This window comes from Stegodyphus dumicola, chromosome 2 (genome assembly GCF_044657685.1).
Source record: "Stegodyphus dumicola isolate Sdum_Otavi_A_Nest chromosome 2, ASM4465768v1".
Lineage (NCBI taxonomy): Eukaryota > Metazoa > Arthropoda > Arachnida > Araneae > Eresidae > Stegodyphus > Stegodyphus dumicola.
Window position 1 is genome coordinate 37,034,933 of NC_140769.1, and position 16,199 is coordinate 37,051,131.

Sequence of the window (16,199 nt, forward strand, 5' to 3'; positions counted from 1 at the left end):
TATTGTAGTTTGCTAAAATTTGCACTAGCAGTTAGGATTAAGAGAAATTAGTTCCTTTATATTTAAATAGTGATGGAACGTTGCTGCAAGATTTGAATTCTGTTTACTTTACAAATAATTGGAATTTGCTACGAATATCGTTTGTACAGTAATTTTGCAGCTTATCTCTAAAGACATGAGTTAATTTTCCGTAACTTCTTTCGAAGCCTAGAACCGACACTCTTTTGAATTTGCCTATTATATCCATATTTGATTCATCTATTTTTAAAATGTTATTATAATCTGATAACCTTACTGAAAATAAAATTTTTTGTAAAACAATACTGTAAATATAATTTAAAAAATGTGTTCTTTAAATTAGTTTCTAGCTGCTATTCTTACTTCATAAAATCTTTATAGTTTCTCTTTTAATCACATTCTTATACAGTTATTTGCTACATTTCAGAAAATAATTTTTATTTATTTGTTTTCAGAAACTTGGTACAAATTCTACATCAAATTCATCATCAGGGAAGGCTGTTACACCAGGTAAGACAATTTTTCTAGCAGTTTCTTGAACTATCGAATAGTGTTCTGTTACGCCAAGAGATGGCGCCACCAGCAAGAACTTCAGGAGTAGAACGCATATAATTAAAATGATTTTTGTTAAAAGCTTAATCCAAAGAACTTACGGTGGGATTCAAGGTCCTAATTATAAATTATTTGCATATCATAATTTGATTCAATATTAATCTTTCTGTTACGGAAAATTAGGCCTCCGTTATATTTTGTCAGACGCACTGTAGAAAAGGTGCTGAAAAATATCGGCTATTTTGAATAAATTTATTGCTGGGTATCAAATTGTTTAAGAAAATTTAATTAGTAACTTTTGGAAACACATATGGTCCCAGAAACTCCTCAAAGACGAAGTAGTGTTAAAGAAGAAAATAATGTGTGATAGCTTTTCGCATAAAATTGGCGCACAATCAAATTTGCCTGTTTTTTATATAATTTCTGCGATGTTTTTCTAAATTTAAGTACTTATTTATTTATTCAAAAGGGGCTCTTTGTCGCGAAAAGGGATTTTGCATCGGTTCACTGTAAACGCCGTATAATTTTTTAAATTGCCGATACGAAATATTATCGCCCTAATTTTAAAGAAATTAAATAATGCAGAATCTGCATGTATGTATGTATGTATGTTCCTCGCACTGTAAAAAAACTGCGGGACCTAGAGCCATCAAATTTTGAATAACGTAATCCTCCACCCGGACATGTGCACCTGGAAGCAAAAATTGTGAATTTTTAATTTCGTATTTTGCAAAATTTAAATGAATTTCTGATTAACAAACTCAACGATTTTAAAGCGAGCAGTGTCAACACTGTTCGAAATAAAGCATTTTCATCTCCAGTGCGCGAGACTGTTGCCATTAAAAAATGTAAGATATTTATCTTTTAATTTTAATTAGTAATATAAAATGTATATGGCAACCTCTAACAGGAATTCTCAGGAATTCTAAAGATACGCGGTTTTTATATATTTTGTGATTCTGTTGTTGAATTGAATAAATGAAATTAATAATAAAAATGAAAAAATATATATATTAGCCATCTTACTAAGAAAACTGAATAATGATGTGATAAACTGAGGAAAGACTGAAAGCAATATTAAAGTGTATGCCAACATTTAACGCTGCATCGAGAATCCTGAACATAATGAAGCTTTTAAAATTTTATGATTTTGTTGTTGAATTGTGCGAAGTTCTAAGAAAATAGTCCTTAATAATAAAGCTTACAAATTAAAAAAAATAAATTAATTTTTTTATACATTTTGTTTGTTACTTTTATTTATTAAATATCACGTTCTTCAACAGCCTATCTTCAGAATTTCTGATACACAGTCTCGCGCGCTGGAAATAAAAAGGCTTTTTTCCGTACAGTATTGCAACAGCTCGCTTTGAAATCGTTTTGTTAATCAAAAATTCGCTAAAAGTTTTACAAAATATGAAATCGATAATAAAACAAATTCAGGCTTCCAAGTGCCCATATTCGAGTGGAGAGTGGAGGTTTAAGTTATTCAAAATTTGATGGCCCTAGATACCGTTGTTTTTTCACAATGCGAAAAACATACGTACATTCATGCAAATTCTTCATTATTTAATTTCTTTAAATACACTCATGTCCAAAATTATCTTAACATACCCCAAAATGATGATATTCAATGAAATATCGAATCAATGTGATCCGTATTTGCAGGGAATGTGTGAAAACCAAGCCTAATTAGCATTATCCAATCAAAAGTAATCAAACGGTTTGTGATATGCAAATCTAGGCATTATGTCATCCAAGGGTGAATCAAGCGCTTTGCGCAAACTGAATATTTGAGTGAATTTCTGCAACATAGCGTTTGATTTCAGTGTGTAGGGACTCAAAGTGGTTTGTTATGGCTTCGAAGTATCATTTGGAAGAATCTGTAAAGTGGTGAATTATCGGCCGTTTAGAAGCAGGGCAGTCAATCATGGAAACAGCCACATGTCTGAATATTTCAAGACAGACAGTCTCTAAGCTATGGAAACAGTTTCAAAATGATGGAAGTGTTCAGAAACGAATGACAACTGCTTCTGAAGATCGGTATCTGGCATTAACTGCCCGTTGTAACAGAAAGGCTACTGCTCGCCAGTTAAGTTCAGAGCTTGCAGCTGCCACTGGAACTGTTGCATCACAGCAAACAATATACAGAAGGCTTAATGAAAAAGGCCTTTATGCCAGAAAGCCAAGGGTTGTGTTTTACTGTCTTCACAGAAAAAGAGGGATCGTTTTAATTGGTGTAAAGAACATCAAAACTTGGACTGAACATCAATGGTCCCATGTTCTCTTTACTGATGAGTCGCGGTTTAGTTTAACTGGTGATTCTAAACGTGTTTACATCTGGAGGGAGTCAGGAACACGAAATGATCCCTCGAACATTGTGGAACGTGACTGTTTCGATAGTGGAGGTGTGATGGTATGGGGTGGAATAATGATCGATGGACGTACGCCCCTACACGTGTTCAGCAGTGGATCTGTGACAGGCCAGATATATCGAGATGAGGTCTTAGATCCTTATGTAAGACTTTTCAGGGGTGCATATGGACCTGACTTTTTATTTATGGATGATAATGCCCGTCCACATCGAGCAAACCTCGTTGATGAATTCCTTGAAAGTGAAGACATTAAGCGAATACCTTGGCCACCAAACTCTCCTGACCTTAACCCGATAGAGAACTTATGGGACTACCTTGGAAGAGCAATTGCACGTATACATCCTCCTCCTAGAGATATAAATGCTCTGAAGACGGCATTGCTGGAAGAGTGGAGATTAATTCCCCAAACTGTGGTTAACAACGTTATTTCCAGCCTTAAAACACATTGTGATATGTGTGTACAAGTCAGGGGAGATCGTATTCCATATTAAATTCGTAAGACTTAATTCTTTTTCTGAATCATTCCTTTTTTTCTTAACTCTCTTTGTCACACTTTATTACCATTTTTATTGTTTCATGCTACAATTTTATATCATATGAGGTGATCTTCAATTTTTTCTTTTGCATTTATGTGTCATCATGTTATGTATGATTCCACGAAAATTCATTAAATTATTAGTCTCCGAGAAATCCGTGAATTTATGCATGTAAACATAATTTTGGACATGAGTGTATATAACAGGGCGATAATATTTGGTAGCAACATTTTGAGAAGTGATTCAGAATTTTAAAGTAATCCAACGCAAGATACCTTTTCGTGACTAATAGCCTTTCTGGAATAACGCTCTTTTGGTTTAAAAAGGGGGGAGTTACTACGGGAACAGCAGCAGTCTGGTAGACTGCGAGCTCATCGAAAGAGTGAAACCTTAACAAACGGTTTTTTGGTCGACCGTTAAAACCTAAAATCTCCCCCCCCTCCCTGTTTGTTCATGCATAATTATTCTTGTTTCTTGTTTTTGCGAAAAGTAAAACATTTAATTAAAAGTTAATATTTTATTGATACAATAAAGCCCTTTATTAAAATTTACTGCAGCAGTTGAGGTTAGGGCCAAAGAAGCGACTACAAATTACCAGATCCTCGTTTTCTGAAAGGGTCTCTTTCAGCAACGCCTGCTTGGTTTAAATAAAATCTCAAGGAGCCTGACTCGGGCAGCAGTTACTTTTTATACATAGAGTTTACAAGCTAAAATAATTAACAACAACAGGAAAAAAAATGAGAAGCCAAGTTAAAATACTTAACATGTGGAAAAATTATATCCGTAAAATGTTTCGTATTATAAAATTTACTTTTGTCGTGAAATATAACCCGATTATTTGGTTTGTCGTTGTCAGTTTTAATTATAGTATTTTTCTATTATTCTGTAAAATAGCCCTTTTTAAATTTTAAGCAAATATGCATAATTTTTCTAATAAAATATAATTATTCATGGAGTTGATTTTCTTATTTTTCTAAATGATAATCATTACCAGAGCTAACACATCGTAATCGCTACCTCGGCGCACAGATTCTGTTTCCGTCACTGATATCCATATACGTTACTGGAAAGCATTGACTAAACACATTTAATATGCTGTTTGTTTATCAATTAATTGCATTTGATGATTAATAACGAAGAAGACAATTCTTAAACAACTTTAAATGGTTAAATTAAAAGTCTTATTTCTAAGAAATTTTTCCTTTGTTAGCCCAGAAGGGCTATTAATTTCGTTTTCGCATTTTGGGGCGTTTCACTTTTCAAATTATTGCCTCCAAATATCATCCATCGCCCCTGTATTATATTTCAAGAAATTAAATAATGAGTAATCTGTAAAAATGTATGTATGTTTCTCGCATTGTAATCAGAATAAGTGATCATCTGGAAGCCCGAATTTGGAATTTGTTTTAGTATATATAAACGAACTAAATCCTTAGAAAATAATGAACTACGTGGAATCAAATTTCTACCCAAAACCAAAAGTGCGTATGAAATATCTTCACAGTTAAATTAAGAGGATTATGGGGACGTATTTAAGCTGCTATCTTAATTTCGTTTTGGCAATTTGGGTTGAAAACATTAAATGTCGGTTCACTTGTAGGGTTTATATTTATTTTAACTAACATTTATTTTAAGTTTAAGCTATCTTTCCTGTCAAGCCTTTACTTTCCCCTAGAATTGCCAATGCCAGAGTATGTAAATCGTAGTAGAACGCGCAGAGTATTCAAAGATAGTTACAATTATAGAGCCTCGTAGATAGTGACTTCGTTAGTTATGCATCCTGTTATTTATTTTTAGTTGTACTTTTCTATTTTTGTTTAACCGCCGGATCGGCGTAGTTTGTGAGCGTCAAGTGAACGCAACTGTAATTTCTAAAGTGAAATAAAAAGGGAGTTAAACCCTTCTTAAGAGTCTGTGTAATTTCCAGTTCATAGCAGTCACTACTACTATTGCTGACAAGTTGGGGCCTCCCAACATCACACACTTTTCAAATTATTGCCACCAGATATTAGAGCCATGCGTTAAAGAAATTAAAAAATGAAGAATCTGCATTAATGCATGTACGTGTCCCGCATTGTGATAAAACAACGGTACCTAAAGCCATCCAATTTTGAATAACGTAATCTTTCACCGAAAATGGGTATCTGGAAGCCCTAATTTGTAATTTGTTTTATTATTTATTTCATATTTTATAAAATTTTAACGAATTTATGAGTAGCAAACTCTACGATTTAAAAGCGAGCAATAGCAACACTCTATTTGGGGGGGACCTTTTTATCTCCAGCGCGTGGAACTTATGCTCATTTTAAAATTATTTTGCGACATTGCTGTTGAACTGAAGGTAACACACAAAAGGTTAAAAAAAAAAAAAACCGCCTCTTTTGACGTAGTATGCTTTATATATTAATTTATTCATTTCTACGGACCTTTCCATATTCCGTGTCTCTTGTAACTATAGTCTCTTGTAACTATGTCTACATTTTCCCTGTGTAGAAAAGGGATGTATTACTAGTTATCCTCATTGAATTGAATCCTTTTAATGGAATCCCCTGATGTGAAACATCGAAGATGTCTTTCAAACTGAGAATAATATTGCTTACGTCAGTCAGCTTTGTTGATACTACCCCTTCAAACGCACGCGCACCATAAGAAGAGTGAAAGAGTAATTTTCCCACTGGCAGTTTCTGATAACAAATGTAATATGTCATCACAGTGGCAACTTCGGAAGTTATTTCGAAATTAATTTCACTGAATGTTTCCCTTGCAGTTTCGATGCTCTCAAAAAGGGCTTTCTGGAACATTTTCAAAATCGAAGGATCGAATGTCAGTTTCATCAATTCTTTTCCTTTATTTTTATTCGAATTAAATTAACTCTTCGTTCGTATTATTTTTTAGTTTTAGTTTGAAGCTCTGTGTGAAGTTTAGTTTGTAGCTCTGAAGAATTAAATTAACTCTTCATTCGTATTATTTTTTAGTTTTAGTTTGAAGCTGCAGAACTGTATTGTTAATTTAAAATTGAGGAAGTTAGTATTTTTACAAACATTCGAGAAGCTAGCAGTGCTTACAAGATCATTGTTAGCAAATGGCGGACAAATATTCATCCACACTTCCTTATTATTATTATTATTATTATTATTATTATTATTATTCCATAAAACGTTAGTCTGAATTGGTTATTATTCTCGAAACGAGATTTTCCTTCGTCCACTATCAATGGCGAATCACTTTTCAAATGGTTGCCACTAAATATTATCATCCTGTATTATTTTAAAAAAATTAAATAATATAAGATCTGCATGTATGTAAGTTCCTTGCACTGTCAAAAAAACATGTTTCCTAGTGTCATCAAATTTTGAATAACGTAGTCTTTCACTCAAACATGTGCACATGTGTTTATATTTCACATTTTATAAAAATTTTAATGAAGTTTTGATTAATAAATTCAATGAGTTGAAAGCAACAAGTGGCAATACTGTGCGGAATAAAACATTACTATCTCCAACGCGCGAAACTGTCTGTCGGAAATTCTAAAGATACGCTGTTTTTAAATATTTTGTGATTTTGCTGTTGAAATGATTTTTATGCGGCGTAAGTGCAAAGAATGGAATATCTAATAAATCAACTTAACAGACAAAACGTTAATAATTAAAGCACGAAAAGGGAAAAAAAATTAAGCCTTCTTACTAAGGAAACGGAACATTGATATGATGAAGTGGGAAAAAACTCAAAAAAAATAGAAAAATATTATTTTAGAGCTGAAATTGCAAGACAGGCGGGTGGTTCAGTGACTACATCTGGAGTCCGAAAGTTTTGTTTACGATACCTGGAGACAAATTCAATTAAAAAAAAAAAAAGAATGAAAAGGCCGAAAAAGGTGCACCACATCTATTCATGACAGATGAATAAAAAGACTATGTCTCCAAGATAGAAAAATGTCATCAGAAGTGATCTCAATAATGCTGGTGTTTCTGTCAGTTCAAGAACAATCAGGAGAAGATTAACAGACGTTGGACTGAGAGGTAGAATTCCACGAAAAAAGCCTTATCTTAATTTTCAGCAACGAAAAAAAAAAAAAAAAAAAAGACTACAGTGGGCAAAGGAACACATTAATTGGACAGATGATCAATGGTCACAAGTTATATGGAGTGATGAAACTAAGATATCATTATTCGGTAGTAATGGGCGAAAATATGTAAGACGTAGAATAGGAGAAGAGCTACATCCTGACTGCATTTAAGCAACTGTGAAGAACCCAGTTAGTGTTATGATTTGATTATGCATGTCAGCAGATGGTATTGGTCGCCTTCGTGTCATCGATGGGACACTGAATGCCAGAAAATACATTGACAGTATTCTAGAACCAAAACTTCTACCTTCCATCAAAGATCTCTTTCCCAACAATGCTTCGTTTATTTTTCAGCAGGATTCTGCTCCTTGCCACACGGCCAAAATATCGAAAGAGTGGTTTCGTACAAAGAGCATTAAATTCTTGTCATGGCCAGGAAACAGTCCTGACCTCAATCCTATCGAAAATTTGTGACACCGTTTGAAAACTCTTGTCCGAATGAGGCGCCCAATAAATAAAAGGGAACTAATTGAGGCTATAATTGTTTCCTGGCATCATGTAATAACGAAAGAAGAGCTTAAAACTCTTGTCAGCTCAATGAAACATTCGATGTGAAGCTGTAATCAAAAATAAAGGGTACCCTACTAAGTACTGATAACTCACTGCAATCATCACTATCTAATGTATATCGATAACTATTATCGTTTAACTTTTTTTGTATTGCAAATAATTGAATTTTGTGTTTTGTATTGAATTCAGTAATACATTCTCTTTAAAATTATATATACAAGTTTGCATTTTGTGAAACGTAACGTTTTCTATAAGCATACAAAGTTCAAAAACAAAAATTTCCAAAAGTGTCCACAATTTTGGCCACCACTGTATATATATATATATATATATATATATATATATATATATAATTTATATATATATAAGGTGAAGCTATTAATTTCCAGGACTGCTCTAATAACACCAGAACAGATGATGTGAAAAACGTAACCTTTTAATATGTTTCGAAGTAATCCCCATCTGCCGTAATACACTTCTGTGCTCGGCTGTATAAGTTGTGGTAACAACTTTTAAAGTCTTCTTTCGGAAGGCTCTTCAATGTCGACGTCACATTTTTCTTGATGGCTTCAACGTCCACAAAGACATCCTTTGATCACAGTTTTGAGTTTGGGAATGTTCGATCGTACTCTCCTGACGTGTTCCCCGCAGACTTCTTTTTGTTTCCCAAACTCAAAACTGTGATCAAAGCAATACGCTTTGTGGATGTTCAAGACAGCGAGAATAACGTGACGTCGACATTGAAGACCCTTCCGAAAGAGGACTTTAAAAGTTGTTTCTACAACTTACACAGCTGAGCACAAAAGTCTTTGCCGTAGTTAAGTAAACCTTAAGTGTGATAAAATATTTTTTTTAAAGCTGGTGGTTTTTGCTTGGAGCAATGACTGACGCAACTCGGAGTTTGGTGCTTAAAAGTTTGGTGGTCTGCTTTCTCCATTCTGTCAACCTACACGGAGTGAGAAGTTTATTTAAAATCTTTGGTATCCGTATAAACTAACTAACAAATTTGGTATTCTCTCAATATTTTATGGACAATACTGAAAAACAAAGAAGCATTGAAGGGAAGATTTAACCATAGCTTATCAGATACTGGTGGTGGTGGTGGTGGGAAGAAGATACTGCAACGAAATTAATTCATTGTTAAAAAGACGCAGCAGATATGACATAATTATTCAGTTTTGTCTATGGAAGAAGCGGGACAATAGGTGATGAAGTAATAGAGAAAGGAGCAAAGAAACAGACAAATCTTCTGTCAGAATTTAATTTTGAAGTATGTGCTGGCGATGCTAGCAATGAATATTTTCACGTTGGCAGACAAAATTTTAGCGGAGAAAGGCAAAAAATGCACCGGAGCAAAATTTTTAAAATTTGTGAAGATTTGATCTGAAGATCAAGATGCATGCCTTCACAGATTTTCCCTGAAAAACACAAAAGATCTTGATCACAGAAGATGTCTTCATAGAACATCAGATAAATTTTTAGCCCAGTAAGGTTATTTGTCTCAAAACGGCGAATTATTTTTTTGAATTGTTGTCACCAAATGTTATTTCCCTGTATTATATTTAAAGAAATTAAAAAATGAAGAATCTGCATGAATGTATGTATTTTCTCGCATTGTAAAAAAACGACGGTACCTAGAGCCATAAAATTTTGAATAACGTAGTCCTCCACCCGAATCTGGAATTTCGAGTTTGTTTTATTCTCTATTTCATATTTTTTAAACTTTAAAGAATTTTTGATTAACAAACTCAACGATTTCAAAGCGAGCAGTGGCAACACTGTAGGGGGGGCGGAAATTATCTCCAGCGCCCGAGACTATCTATCGAAAATTCTAAAGATATGCTGTTTTTAAATATTTTCTGTTATTGCTGTTGAATTAAGTTTTATATCGTTTAAGTGCGTAGAACATGATATTTAATAAATAAAGACACAAAAAGTTAAAAAAAAGCCCCTTTGGGCTTAATGTAAAATTTGAAAGCTTTCAGATTTTTATTTATTAATTTATTTATATTATTATTGTTTGTTTGTTGAAGGGATTAAAATATTCGACGAAGTGGCAAGGAAAAACATCACAATTCTTCGTGTAATAGGTAAAACTGTACATTCCATGCAATTGATGGGATTATAAAATTATATTAATAATCCTTCGTCTTCTTTGGTTACATTATTTGAATAAGTTAAAACACAGGATAGCTATCTACCGGAGCGAAGATATGCTTTGATGGAGGACTTTCTAAAGGAGGCTTGCTTGTATTCACATATGGGAAAAGCCACAAAAACGAACTTTGCAGCCAGCTCGTTCGTCTGAGATCGAACTCCCAGCATTCAACGGTTTTAATCGCTCGGCTACTAATGGGGCGACGGCTTCTCAGCACTGCAAGCTACAGGAATCTGAAACTAGTGGCAAGCTACAGGGTATAAAGGATCTGGAAAGTGCCTTACGGATCATTTGTACTTCAAGGAGGTTTAATCGGTGTCAAGAAGGGCAGATTGTAAAAAAATTGACATTTATATTAGATTGTGCTCGGAAACACATTTTCAAACAAGCACCAGAAAATAATAGAAATATGCAAAACTAAACATCTTGAAAACAGATACTGCTCAAAACAATGGAAGTCAAATTTATAGTACTTATATACGTTAGGCTGAAACGTTAGGCTGTATAAAAGAGATTAAAAATATTCGTACTGATAATCCTACTGATTCTCTGAGAATTCTGTTCCTACTGATACTCTGAGAGATTACATCTTGAGAGATTATTCTTACTGACAAAGATATTCCAGAATAAATATAAAATTAAAAAAAAAAAAAGTCTGAAAGCTTTCAGATTTTAAATTTTTTTTTAACGTATTTTGTGTTACCTTTATTTATTAATTATAATGCTTCTCGCACTTAAACCATAAAATTCAGTTCAACAGCAATATCGGGAAATAATTTTAAAATAAGCGTATCTTTAGACTTTCGGATACATGGTCGCGCGCGCTGAAGATAAATAAAAGAAAGATTTCTTTCTTTCTTTTTTATTTATTTATTTTTTTTTCCTACGGTGTTGCCAGTGCTCGCTTTGAAATCCTTGTTTGTTAATCAAAAATTCGTTAAAGTTTTACAAAATATGAAATCGATAATAAAACAAATTCCAAATTTCAGCTTTCAGATGCCCATATTTGCAGAAGAATTACGTTATTCAAAATTTGATGGCTCTAGGTACTGTTGTTTTATCACAATGCGAGAAACATGCATACATTCATGCAGAATTATTCACATATAATTACAATACATTCTGATTGTATGTCAGTTCTTCAAGCACTCTCTGACCCCGAGCAGCAAAATTTAAATATTCAAGTTATTAAAAAATTGGTGATATAATTTGAGGTAAGGCATCAATTGAATTTTAATTGGGTTAAAGCCCATATTGGTTGTATGGGCAATGAGAGGGCGGATGTCTTAGCAAATGAGGCAACAATGAGTAATGATATTGAAACTGTCGATGTACAAGCCTCCAGGAGAAAATGCATTAACATTATGAAGTGTGACATTGTAGATAAATAGCGGACTCAATGGGAAAACTCTGCTAAGGAAAATATGAATATTAACAATGACATTGACTTGAATCAGTTAATTACAGGTCATGGAAGATTTCCCTTTTATCTGAAAAGATTCCATGTTCAAGATAATGATTTATGTAAAGTATGTACAAAAGTAGGAGACAATGTCCACTTTATTACAGAATGTAAGTTAACCAGATGCATTGATGGAGCGAACATAGATTTTATGAAAAATGGTTTACTTAGGGCAAGAGGAATAGCGCGTAAGATTATAAAGATCATTAACAACAATAAAGAAGCCATTGGCATTGTGTGATTCGTCTATTTGTATAGTTGTGTGGTGATTTTTGTACTGGCGTAGCCCGCATATGGTCATAGGGCAAACTTTGTTTTGCAAGGTGGACCGGGCTACGCCCTAACAAAACAAAACAAAACATTCATGCACATTCTTCATTATTTAATTTCTTTAAATATAATACATGTCTCTACTATTTGGTGGCAACTGTTTGAAAAGTGAATAAACGCAAAATGCCAAAGCGAAATTAATAGCCTTTCTGGGCTATTTCTGGGCTACCCTTTGGGGTACAAATGCCCTTTGGGGTACAAAAAAACATTATTCTAACAAAGAATATTTCAAATGCAAAATAGTAAGTAAATTTAGAAAAACCTTCGAATATACGTATCTAGTAGGGGATCTTTTAACGCTTACTGCAATAAAATATAAAACAGAAGATAAAACAATTAGTGAATACTCTTTTAGTAGGAGTAACTGAGAATGAACTTGCTGAATATTATGGAGAGCAGCTAATTTAATTAAATGCATAAACAAGATCTTTTGGATACGATTGGTAAATATTAAGTATACATAAAATAAACATTTTTAATGCTTAACAATTATCTTTAATTTAAATTCAAGTTTATTCATAATGCATTTTGAGTAAGGTAAAAAACAATTAAAACAAAATTTGGCTGTTGTCATGGTGTTTGAATACATCGGATATTATTCAGATTCGTTATGCCCGGGTTCGACTGTAAGTATGGAATTTGTTTCCGGGGGGGGGGAAGGAGAGAGCTACCTTTTTATATACTAGAATATAGTAAACTATTAAATACAAATAGTAAGAACAAAACTCTAACTATACCTAAACTTTGCGATTTAGCTGTGTTCAGTATTTCTAAAGCAGATTCTTGCGAATAAAAACAATTATTTAAAAATTAATGGAAACAGAGGATTAATAAACAACTTATATAACTATAATAATAATAATAATAATAATAATAATAATAATAATAATAATATAACTTCATGGCTTCAGAAAAAATGAAATTGGAATCTAAGAGTATTGTGTAAATATTTCATTATCTAAATATTACTTAATAAGTCATTTTCTGGCCGCCGATATTCCTGGAAAAGTTGAATCTTTTATCATCCCGCGGAATCGTCTCGTTTCCTCTTATTGGCGACAATGCCTCTCATGCTCTCATGCATCTATTTGGCGACAGTGGCTCTCCTGTTTGGCGTCTTTTTTATCTTCCACTCAGCGGTAAGCGTTTTCGTCTGTTAGGTACCGCAAAACGTTTATTGCGGATATGTTTGTGTTTATGCCGTGTCTGGTGTTCCAGATAGTGGCCTAATTTTTCCTTTCACTCGGTTTTTGTTAGGAGTTCTTATATGTTTTTTATTCTCACGAATGTGTTTTTCCCGCGTGTGAATTTTCTACTTCTTTTATTACAGTTATTATTTTTCAACAGGACTGCAACCCTAACCGGCTGTTGGATCTAGTGAGTGAATCGAAGTCGTCTCTCAGACACAAGCATGCGTTTTGTTTGCTGACCTGTCGTTTCGCGGTCTGGCCTTAAGGGTGTTAATTTCGGAGAACCGGATCATTTATTCATCGAACGGGCTATTTCGTGAAGTAGTTTGCGGGCGAATCGAAGTTGAGATCCGTCTGGAATGTTTCTTTAAAAAGTGCAGAGACTCTATATCGGGCGTTAATCGTTATTGAGCTTAGTGCTAAATTTTGTTGAATCTGTTCACAATTTGAGACATGTATATTAGGATAAGACAGGAGTAAAATTATATAGCGCTGAATATTACATTTGTATCTTCGTGAATAATTCTTGAAATGGCTAGCCATCACCCGCCTGCGTTCATGAAACCACCCCATGTGCCCTTCTTAACATCAGAGAAAGGGAGGCTATTCAAGCTGCAGTTGAGGAGGCGGCACACTAGTGGTACCGAGGAGAGACCTTCGAGGTCAAAAGAAAGAAAAGGTAGGCCTTTTATGTTTGAACCGATCTCTTTCTTTTTTGGTTATTTTGCCGGCTCGCCAGTTACCATAAGCAAGACTACTTAACATTCTTTTACCTGAATTCGATCCTCGATGGCGGAATGGGTCAGCTGCATGGTTTTTTCCCCTTTTGTAACACATAATGCGTGCTAATTTGTCTTACAAGAGCCCGACATAAATTCATTATTCTTAAAGCAACCACTTCTAAAAAAATTGTCATACTGTTATTTACTTCTTTAAATTATTTTATAGTGTAACAACAAATTAATTTATAATATAATATTAATTTATAAATATTGAATTAATGAACCGAAATTCATTGAAATTCACTCTACTAAAGGTATGTAATAAAATATTTTTACTACTTAATTTGGCTATATTAATTCTAGGTTTCTAAAAATGCATTAAGTTAACGGAAATGCTACATTCAAAATGAATTCTTTGTAGTCTATTTAATTTGGGTATAATATCTCAAGATTTCTAAAAAAATCCATTACTTAACGTAACTACTTCATCATAGTTCATCTCTTTAATCTCGCTAATTGAATTAAAACTCGACTACAATTTTGGCCTTAACTAATATTGTCAGTTTGATATCATCAAACTTACTTCAATAAAAGACGAAACACCTTCGCATTTATTAATTATTGTTTATTGAACGGGGATTGGTTTGTTCCCCTTGAAAATCTACCAATTTCCAATCAATGACGATAATTACTTGGTTTATTAATTTTCATATCAAAAGTTTGCATTTGTATTTTTCATGATTTAAATTAAAGTTCCTTTAAAATATTATTTTCGGGATTAAATTTCATACTTCATTTAGATACATTCTATTAAATTTATATTAGGAGATGATATAATCAATTTTACTTTGGTAAAAAAATTAATTTGTAATATATAATATATTAATAATTTAATATTATTTAATTTATAATATATTCATTTATAATTCAAATTAATTTATAGTATAATAATGAAACGTGCCCATTCCGTCACGTGGAATCGAGTCCAGGACGTAAGTATGAGTAACATTGTATAATACCGTTTGGGGATTTAAAGGGGACGAAAAAGTGATGCAGATTTGCGTTATATGAAACAAAGCATACGTACAAAATCAACTAAAGATTTATAAAGCTATACTGATTTATAATCTTTTAAATATGTCTACTAAAAGCAGTACTTGATGACCGAAGGTATGAAGGTATTGCGTAACATTTTAATAGTATTTCATGATCTTTGATTTATTATTCATGCAGGTAAAATAAACAGTTAACAAAAGCATTGGCATACGTCATCAAAAAGGTGAAGTTGTTCATACCAGAGTGTCTATTCAACAAAAATATTTGATACTAAATTTTACGAAAATAAATTACTTAATCTGTAATGTTAGTGGCGAATTTTTAATTTGTTTTTGTTTTTGTTTCGCCCATTTAGGACATTTTATAATATATTAAATCGTAAATGAACATATTTTCTCTCCTTTCCACTGTTAAAGCACAGTTATTGAAAAATATTTTCTCTGTGGCAAAATAGCCTCATCTTCTATGTTTCTCCTAGCAGTTTCTTAATTTCTGCGCTTTGAATTCCTCCCCCCCCCCGAAAAAAAAAGTTTGCTTATGTTTTCTTATCACGTTTGTATACATTTTAGAGTTAAGCATCTGTGAAGTTATATTTTTGAATTCTACGCTTTATTCAGTGAAAGTCCTGCATTTAGAAAAAACAACTCTTATTATTAAGAAACACAGCTCTTATTATTCGGTTAACAATATGTGTTCCTATACGCTTTTAAAAGCAAAATATTAGAATTAATTCAGAATTAGAGAGAGCCAAAAAAGTATTTTGCTTTTTTACTGTTCTTTTTACATATTGAAATTATTTACATGACGTTTGCACGGAGTGATTTTTAATCTTCCCGAGTAATTTTTTAGTTAGTATATGTTGAAAATTTAATATTAATAAGTTTTTTTTTCCGGGTGGGGTAGGCATTTGCTTTTTTTTGGGGGGGGGGTGACATTTTACTGACGTTCTAGCTTTAAATTAATCAAATGGCAACTGTACAATAGCGGCATAGTGATACCGCATTGTAAGAATCTCGTGTGATCCGCCAACGAGTCGTACCGGTATTTTCTCAGCATCTCTAGGCCAATATGGCCAAGCGATTAATGCCACATTATATAATAAAAAGGGTGCTGTTTATTATCTTTTTTAATATATAATGTGGCTGTAACTTTTCTGGAAATGGATCC

At 33.0% G+C, this 16,199-nt stretch overlaps 1 protein-coding gene across 12 annotated transcripts in view; it reads left to right on the top strand.

The window, feature by feature from the left end:
• Nucleotides 1–16,199, top strand: part of SNF4Agamma (SNF4/AMP-activated protein kinase gamma subunit) — a 559,866-nt gene that overhangs the window by 388,734 nt on the left and 154,933 nt on the right. For 11 of the 12 annotated variants that reach the window (XM_085810578.1, XM_085810583.1, XM_085810580.1 and 8 more), the window contains one exon: nucleotides 474–528. In XM_085810578.1, the coding sequence (XP_085666704.1) occupies nucleotides 474–528 (55 nt within the window). Of the gene's footprint in view, nucleotides 1–473; nucleotides 529–13,222; nucleotides 13,934–16,199 lie in introns of those variants that run through there. The other variant, XM_085810588.1, reaches the window with a different exon arrangement.